Below are 9,086 nucleotides of genomic sequence, written 5' to 3'. Positions count from 1 at the left end.
GACGATTTCCAAGAGTTACCGAGCGCGCGATTGGAACTTTCGGTTCATAGCAGACGCTTAAAAATTTTTGGTCAAAATTCGTTTTTTCATAAAATCCACCGAGTTAAATTTCACTTTGTCGACAGATATATGATATTGATGTTATTGAGATTCAATTGTGTAAAGATTATTTTGTAATCACTTTGCTCTTTAATGATTATTAGGTTAATTACCTTATTTTTGGTCATTTTGTTTTGCCAGTTTGTTAGCAAGATTACATAAAAAGTAATGAACACATTTTGATATTTTCAGGAAATGTTGAGGTTCTTAAAAAAACAAAACACAAATAACTGATTAAACTTTATGGTGATCTGGATCGCACAATTTTTAATTGTCTCTATGGCCTTGGTGGAGGTTTGCGCTCTCCAAGTGCTCCTAGTTTTGGATGTAATTATCTCTTTCCTTTAAATTAGTTGCTCTTCAGTCAGTAGGCAGCTCATCAATAAAGTTCTCCAACAATTAGTTTTTTTCCTAAGGGCACTAAACTTCAACATGAAGTTTTGAAATGTGTTTTATCGCTCACTGTGGTTTAATTACATGAGCCAGATCCACCTCCATCATTGTTTTATTGTTGTTAGTTGGTTACCTTTGTCTTGGGCCACTATGAAGACCTTTTCGTCCTAATATTTATTCATTAGTTTTGTGTGTAAGTCAAGATTTTACATTTGCCTTGTCCATTACTGCAGTGGTTTCCAGTGCTGGGGTTGGGCTCCCAGAGTGTGTTTTTAAAAAATCAACATCCTCAAAGTATCTTCAGATTCAAATTCAGAACTTAAAAATGATGCATATGACATGTTTTCCCCATAATTGCTCTGTTGTAGATTTGCTGAAATCACGGTGGACTTCAATAATTAAACAAGAGAATCGTTTTGTTTTGGCTCCATTGTCCGAGGTTGCTTGGTTACCCACAGATGGTCTTAACAATGAGATCTTATCATTTAAATGGAGCATTCTTTTTTACATGCAAGTATGAAAATGTCCTTTTGATAACATAATGATATGATATGAAAGTCAGGAACTACAAACCAGTCATATAATTGTCATCTACAGTTCCAAAAATGAACAACAGCAGTGACAACAAGATTAAATTAAAGGCCTAGCATTCATTGAAGGAATGTGAATCGCCCACCACCTTCTATGCTGAGTTTTAAATAATGATCATCTTATGTTGAAAAATGAGCCATAGTCAGTAACGTTACACAAGATCTCGCCCTTAGATAATGTGTTGTGAATAACTTTTAGCTGCTACAACATCAAATTTTAGCTCCATATCTGTGAAATTGAGTTATTGTGGTTGTTGTTGGCTAAGGTAGAAGTAAGTCAATGATTACTTTCTGAGAGTTTGAATAAAATCTGTCCATAGGACAACAATTAGCTGTACACTCCATAGAGCTGGGCTTTACGGAGGACTGGCCAGAGAAAAGCCATTAATTAGTGTTTAAAAATAAGAAGGCATGTTTTGAAATAAATAAATAAGTAAAAAGGCATGTGGGCGACTCCCCAAATGTAAAGGTGAACTTTTTGGACCCCAATGTCTGGCGCAAACCCATCGCATCCTATCACCCCAAGAACACCATCCCCACAGTGAAACACGGTGGTGGCAGCATCATGCTGTGGGGATGTTTTTCAGCAGCAGGGACTGGGAAACTGGTCAGAGTTGAGGGAAAGACGGAAGGTACGAAATATAGGGATATTCTTGAGCAAAACCTATGTCAGAGACGGAGGTTCACCTTCCAGCAGGATTAAGACCCGAGGCAGTGGAGGGGTTTAAGGGGAAACATTTAAATGTGTTGGAGCCCAGACATCAATCCAATTGAGAATCTGTGGTTAGACTTGAAGATCGAGATTCACACGTGAATACCATCCAACATGAAGGAGTGGGAGCAGTTTTGCCTTGAGGAATGGGCAAAAGTCCCAGTGACAAGATGTGGCAAGCTCATAGAGACTTATCCAGCAACTAGCAGCTCTACAAAGGTGAACAGTTATGTACGTTTAGTTTTCTGTTCTTTTGTCCTATTTGTTGTTTGGTTCACAATAAAAATACATCTTTTTAAAGTTGTAGACGTCCTGTGGTTGAAATGGTGCAAACTTTCAAACAATCTATGTTAATTTGAGGTTGTGAGGCAACAAAACGTAAACAATGCCAAGGGAGGGGGATGGCGGGGGGGTGAATACTTCTGCAAGGCACTGTATTTTACATTACATACAGTTCCAAAAGGCAGCCACAGAGCTTATGTGGCCTCTTGGTGTAAATGAGTTTGACACCCCTGCTGTATTATTTAAACCCTACAGTGTTCTTTGACTCTCTAAGATGTTTTATCATTGTATAACATATCTGATTGTTCCCTGCTGCAGTCCTTGATTTAATGCAGTTTTGGTAAATGGTATATTTAATGAATGAGTTTCACTTTCCTCTTAACTCTATTCTCCTTTCCTCTTTTTCTGTCTACACTAATCTTATTTGAACTGAGTTTTAATAAAAGCTGTAGCCATCAGTTCTTCTTCCTCTTTATTTCCAGCTGCAGTTCCTTCCCCTTCGTGCAGAACTGGATATCCACTCTGTCTGTTTCCATTCATTCTTCTTATCATTGCTCAAACTTTACTCATTTCAGTTTCTCTTCCCACTGAGCTACAAACCCCCCTCCAAAACTCTCTTTTTGTACTTTTTATGGTTCTTCTTCTTCTTTGCAACCTTTTATGTTCAGTAAGATTCTGAGTATTGACCTTGACCTTTGACCCCATCACGTTGAAATCCACAGTGATCACCCCTGACTCATGACGTGTCCAGCTGTGCAGTTTAAACTTCCTGTTGACTGTTTTACTTGCTGGATTTCTGCTGCCTTCCTTCTTACTCCATAGCTCCCATACATCACCTTGTGTTGTCCTCCACGTTTAGTTTCCTTGTTCATTTTCTACACGTTCTTGGTATTTGTGATTTTTCTCCACAGCTATGGCACCTTTTCTGTCCTCTTTAGGTCACAGCTATGTGACCATATCTTTAACATTTCTGGCCAAATTTTTCTCTTCTCACCTATTTCTTCCCCTTCCTTGTTCTTGACGATTCCCAACCTGAGACGATTCCTTCACATCCATGTCTTCATCGTCATCCACCCGAGTCGCCATTCCAGTCTAATCACAAACCAGCTTAGTGCCAAACTCAAAAACGTTTGTTCAAGTCAGCAGCCTGGAATTTTCCAGACTCGCTCAACCACCTGCTTCCTTCCCCCGAGATCCCCGCCGCCTCATGTGCCCCGCCCACTCTCACCTGTCCCAGTCTGTGTTCCTGTTTTGGTCGTTAGTTTTGCCTTTGTATTCCCCTCTGTGTCAGTCCCCGGTGTCGGTGCATTGTGCTTGTGCCTCCCTGTGTTTCATCTGCAAGTCATTGTTGCTGCCACGCCAGCGTTTTGTTTTGGTGAATAAATCTTTCTTTTAAAGGTCTCCATTCCTAGGTTCCACTGCAAATCATGACGAAAATAATATTGCCTGCTTTTTTTGGCAGCAGGTGATTTATTTTTAAATAATGCCACAGTAGTTGTGACTATTTGGGTTGTCATTAAGCCCTTGTTTATTAGTAATATTTGTACCCAGTGACTGTAGTGGTCACAAGCCTCTACTGACATTTTGAGGTTTGAAAGATAAAAAGTTTAGGAACCACTTTGTTAGATCACTAACAAATGGTCATAAGGGGAATTTAAACACTCAAAACTGTCAGCTTGTTATTGAATCACCCAGCACACCAAATAATTGGCTCTAAAGGAGGTGTTGTGTGAAGAAAATCTGATTAGTTTTGCTTTTTCTCCCTGAGCTCATGTTGTTTTTGTCTCATCCTCAGCCTCGTAAAGAGTCCTGTCTGTTCCTGGTGCTGGTCGTCGCCAGGGTGGTGTTCATCCCTCTGCTCATGCTCTGTAACGTCCAGGATCGCTACTACCTTCCTGTTTTCTTCCCACACGACGCTTCGTTCGCTGTCATCATGGTTTTTTTCTCCGTGTCCAGCGGTTACTTCGTGTGCCTCTCCATGTCCTACGCGCCACAGTGAGTAACGCGTGCTGTTTCTGATCGTCAGTGAGTTTGATCTGTTCTGTTGGACCAGATCAGAGAGTTAAAGTGTGCAGCTACGTTGGAGTCTGTAGTTAGAAGCCATTTTGTTACACTCAAGGACACTCCCAACTGTAGACGGTGAAAGTTTCTTTACAATTCTACATATTTTAGCTAATTGTTTACTTTCAATTTCATAAACAGGCTAAACTCTCTCATGCATGCTTCAATGAACTGAAGTTGCAAGATATCAGATTTAAATCAGAGCCAGGAGGTACTTAGAACATTCTTACCAGCATTGTTGTGTTCACATTTTAAGCATTTTAATTACACAAATCAATAATTTAAGATGTTTGCAAATGACTGTGTTAAAAAGATCATATAAACAAATTGGAATGTGTTCAGTGTTTAGTCATAACACAACGTGCTTTCAGTCCTTTCAAGAACCAAAATCAGAAATGCTTGTAGCTCAGCCATTAATGTTTCATAAATACTCTGGAATACCAGTGTCAGGTTCAGTAGAGGTGAAAATCTTCAGGCACCTTGCATCCATCCATCCATGGATGCCCAGATATCTCTTTCCTCAGCCACCTCTTCCAGCTCTTCCAGGAGGATTCCAAGGGTTTTTAAGGCCAGCCAAGAGACATTGTCTCCCCAGGGTCTCCTCAAAGTTGGACATGCCCACACCACCTCAACTGGCTCCTGTAGATGTAAAAGAGCACTGGCTTTACTCAGAGTCCCTCCAAGATAACCAAACTTCTCATTCCATCTCTAAAGGAGAGCCCAGCTGCCCTGTGAAACCTCATTTTGACCACTAAGATCTTGTTCTTTTGGTCATTACCCAGAATTCTTGACCACAGAGGGTGGGAGCATAGACCAATGGGTGAACAGAGATTTTCCTTGCAGCTCAGCTCCCTCTTAACTACAACTGACTGGTACAGAGTTTGCAATACAGGGAAAGCTACACTGATCGGTCTGTCGATCTCACGCTCCATTATACCCTCACTTGTGAACAAACCCTGAGATACTTAAACTCCCCCATTTGAGGCAGCATCTTATTCCAGTCCACCCTTTCCAACTGAAGACTATGGCCTCAGATTTGGAGGGGCTGCCTCCCTCACCCGGGGTGTCCACCACTGGGCTCACAGTTAGTCGCCACGAGAGGCACCAGCAACTTTGCAGCCACAGATCAGGGCAGCCGCCTTGACTATAGGGCGTGGAGCATGGCCCATTTGGTCTCAATGTCCCCCGCCCCAACTGGGATGCGGTTGAAGCTGACGGAGGTGTGAGTTGAAGATCTTTCTGATAGGTTTTTATGCCAGGTATTCCCAGCAAATCCTCACTACATATTTGGGTCTACTGGGTCTGTCCGGCATCTTCCCCTGCCATCTGATCCAACCCACTGTTAGGTGGTGATCAGTTGACGGTTCTTCACCTCTCTTCACCCGAGTGTCCAAAACATATGGCCGCAGATCAGATGATACAACTACGAAGTCTATCATCGACCTGCAGCTGGAGATCATACATCACGATTCAATTTGACTGCAATTTAGAGGACTGTAATGTGATTATAAATTGATTATTGATGCATTTCAGTTATCCCGAAACTGAAGACTATAGCTTATTTTACATAAATAAACACTGATTTATGTATTTTCATGCCTAATAAAGAGTCCACAGTAACATATGTCAAAAATCCCTATCAGTCACAGGCTGCTAACCAACAACTCGCATAGATGGTGTACAAAAGGCTCTTTATGTGTATGAGTTATAAATGATGTAAGTTCAGTGTTAAGAGTTTGTATAGTGTTTGTCCCGTAAGGGATACCGTAATACAGCAAAGCGATGATGTCATTACGTTGCTGCATTTGTGTTGTCTTTTTACACGGGCTCTAAAGATTCCGGCTCCACTCTACTCGGCTTGCTTTGTGCGCGTTTCCACTGGCATTTATTTGAGGTCGGCCCTACTTCTTTGGTCCCTGCTTCAGAGTAGGACCAGCAGGGCCAGCCCTGCTTCGTGGGCAGCGCAAGCTTAGCTCCTGTTCACTCATTGGTCGTGGGTGTGACCAGATGAAAGCATAAAGAGCGAAGGTAGGAATATAAACAACAGCGTTAGCTTACCCTGCAACGTTTATGCCATCTGTCCCCCAGCTGAAGGCGCTGTAAAGCCTGAAATCTCCGGCAGATAACAGCTGTCCTACTCCGTGCAACAATCGGCATCCAGAGCATTTCTTCCACTGCGCCTCTCTTCCTGAAGTCTCAGGAGAATCCCCATAAGTTTAAAAAACAGCAACAACACAGGGCCATTGTTGTCCATAGCGCTTCCGTTGTTTCCACAACTGGCGCTAAGTTTCGGCCCCGCCCCCTGCAACACGAGGAGGCGTTCCTCTGCTACCGACCAAACTGGCCGGTGTAAACGCGATGCATTCTTTATTGATCCAAGCCGAGTAGAGCGGAGTAGAGCCGGACTTCTGAATTAGAGCCCGTATAAAAGGGGCATTAGTGAGCAGACTCGGTGGATGGGATCGCTACGTTAACGCATGGGATACTTTACCAGCGCTGTATGGCTGTTCTCCTTGTAGATGTGCGTTATTGACAAGTAAGTCGGGATATTTTGAGAGTTTACTGAAGCTAAATGGACGATTAGAAGCTTATTTGTTTGCTATCCTACTCATGCTAAGTCCGAGCTAATGGCTACGTGTGTGTATTGTATAGCATTGTGGTGGATGTTCGTTCGCTCTGACCACGGTGGAGAGGCATAGTTATTAGCTAACTGTGGATTATTTCACTTAATTCTGATAGTTCATGTTGATTTAATGTTGAGCTTATTGGAGTGTTATTTATTTGTTTATATAAGGTATAATAAGGGAACACTTTGAACTTATTTTCTGTATTTTGTTTATTTTCAGGAAACCACACACATATATACACACCTGAGCCCAAACTGGTACATGTACTCCTGTCCTCAGTTATGCTTCTACCTGTTCATCTGCATCAAAGTCTGTGAACTGTTGTATTAAGTTTGGAATACAGAGCAGTTAAACGGAGCCAGCCTGGAGTCTTCATTCTTCCATCTGCTACACCTCACCTGATAATCCTGGCCCAAGTGGTGTTCTGGCCGACACCCCAGGTTGAGAACAGTGAAATTATACGTCCAGTGCCTTACAGTCCTGAAGCATAGTGTTCTCCCCTACAGATGGTAACAACATTGAAAACTACACAGAAAAGCTAATGTGATTAGCATCATGTTTACCACTAGATAATACACAAATCAAATGTTTTAAAGTCGCTACTAAAGACAGTCATGTTGTGATAACTTGAACTGTTACTTACAGGCATACTATATAGTGTTCAGGGTTCACAAAGACAATATAATAAAGATGAAGGACCTACAGTAACTCTAAGACGAACAGCACCATTTGAATCTTCCATGTCTTTGATGTATCTAAAAATAGATTTTAACTCCCACCGCTGTGTTCCAGTAGATTAGGAAAAAATGGTATATTTAGTTTTAAAAAAATCTGAACAAATCTTTCATTTGATGCAAGAAGCATCAGAAAATGTAGAGGCAAAGGAAGCTGGTACCATTGTTCTGAATGATTCAACAAACTGCAGATTAAAACGGTGACAGACCCCCTTCAGGCTGGATAATTACCCTGCTACACCCTCATCACCTACAGAACTTATTAGAATGTGGACTTTGGCAAATTCTTCAAACCTCATTCGCTTCAAAGGCAACCATGAAGTTGCTACGCTTTTAGTGCTCGCTAAATCGGTTTCCACTGCTTTTTCCTGCACCCCCACAATGCTCCCACCCCCACACAGCTTTCTCAGATCGTGTTGGGATGCAGCTACGGGTATCATGGCGATAACTAAGTGGCTGATGGAACAAAACGTTATAAATTTGGGATCATGGACAAACAAAACCCCACAAATTCAGACAAACTCAAACATTGATTCTGCAACACCGGGCTGCCATCAGTGCAGAGGTCTTGGCGGGGAAAAAAGGGCCAATGCCGCAAATATTGACTCTTTGTTTATACTTAATGTTAATGAAAGCCTCTGAATCTTATGAAATGTTTCCAATAGTCCTTCAGTACCATAGAAACATCTGAAAAAAGAACAATGAGGCAGCAAACACTTATTTTCACCTAACTAATCAGACTCATATTTGGAAACTTTGACAGGTCTAAATGTGTTATAATAAAGGAACCTGAATTATATATATTTTTCTCAACAAAAGCCAGTATTTTGTTATCCAAGCTGAACTCTCAGTGAACTGATCCACCGTTCGAAGGTTTGTTGTGCGTTGTTAGAAAATGCTGTGAACGTTTTTTTTTTGTCGTTTATTTTTCAAAACTCCAAACACGATCTGTCCTTTGTCCTCAGGATGGTGGACCCTAAAGACGTAGAGACCGCAGGAGCCCTGATGACCTTCTTTTTGTCCCTGGGTCTGTCCATTGGGGCCGCTCTGTCCTTCGCCCTCCGAAGTCTCGTCTGATCCCCCAAACCATCAGCCTGCTCCTCTGATATTTATTTCTCTTCATGCATCTGTGAGGTGCTGAAGGTTCCACTGTAAAAAGACAGAATTCCCCTTTAAAAAGAATGAAGGTGTTACTGCGGACGACTGGAGTTTGTTACTTGCTGCTGACCTGAGAACAGATTCTTCTCTTTAAAAAAAAAGTTGGACCAGTTTCTAGATGTTTAGATTTGGAGCACAGCTCAGAGTCCTCAAGGGAAAGAGGAAACTTCTTTTTAGGCTTTTTGCAGAAATATTTTGTTTATACTCTGGTTGACCTTTTGGGGATGAAAAGAATGTTTATTTTTGAAGTCTTGAAGAATTCCATTGAATCTGATCATTTTTGTACGTTTTCTTGTGAGCTTCGTTTTGTATTTTCTCACGAATTGATCAGATTTGTGTTACATGAGCAGAACAAGACAGAAAAAGTCGAGTATAATGATGTGAACTTACAAACGGCGCACAGATGGACTGCTGAGCAGGCAGAAACTTT

At 41.6% G+C, this 9,086-nt stretch overlaps 1 protein-coding gene across 2 annotated transcripts in view; it reads left to right on the top strand.

Annotated features, from left to right (window-relative positions):
• Nucleotides 1-8,741, top strand: part of LOC108239402 (equilibrative nucleoside transporter 2) — a 24,573-nt gene extending 15,832 nt beyond the window's left edge. Inside the window, exons 12-13 of one of the 2 annotated variants that reach the window (XM_017422093.3) lie at nt 3,872-4,071; nt 8,464-8,741. In XM_017422093.3, coding sequence (XP_017277582.1) covers nt 3,872-4,071; nt 8,464-8,575 — 312 coding nt within the window. In that variant the 3' untranslated portion in view covers nt 8,576-8,741. Of the gene's footprint in view, nt 1-3,871; nt 4,072-6,983; nt 7,122-8,463 lie in introns of those variants that run through there. The other variant, XM_017422094.3, reaches the window with a different exon arrangement.
• The last annotated feature ends 345 nt before the right edge of the window (nt 8,742-9,086 follow it).

This window comes from Kryptolebias marmoratus, linkage group LG7 (genome assembly GCF_001649575.2).
Source record: "Kryptolebias marmoratus isolate JLee-2015 linkage group LG7, ASM164957v2, whole genome shotgun sequence".
In the NCBI taxonomy this organism is placed as follows: Eukaryota; Metazoa; Chordata; class Actinopteri; order Cyprinodontiformes; family Rivulidae; genus Kryptolebias; species Kryptolebias marmoratus.
Note: the sequence above shows the minus strand (reverse complement) of the source record. Positions and strands in the feature narration are given on the sequence as shown.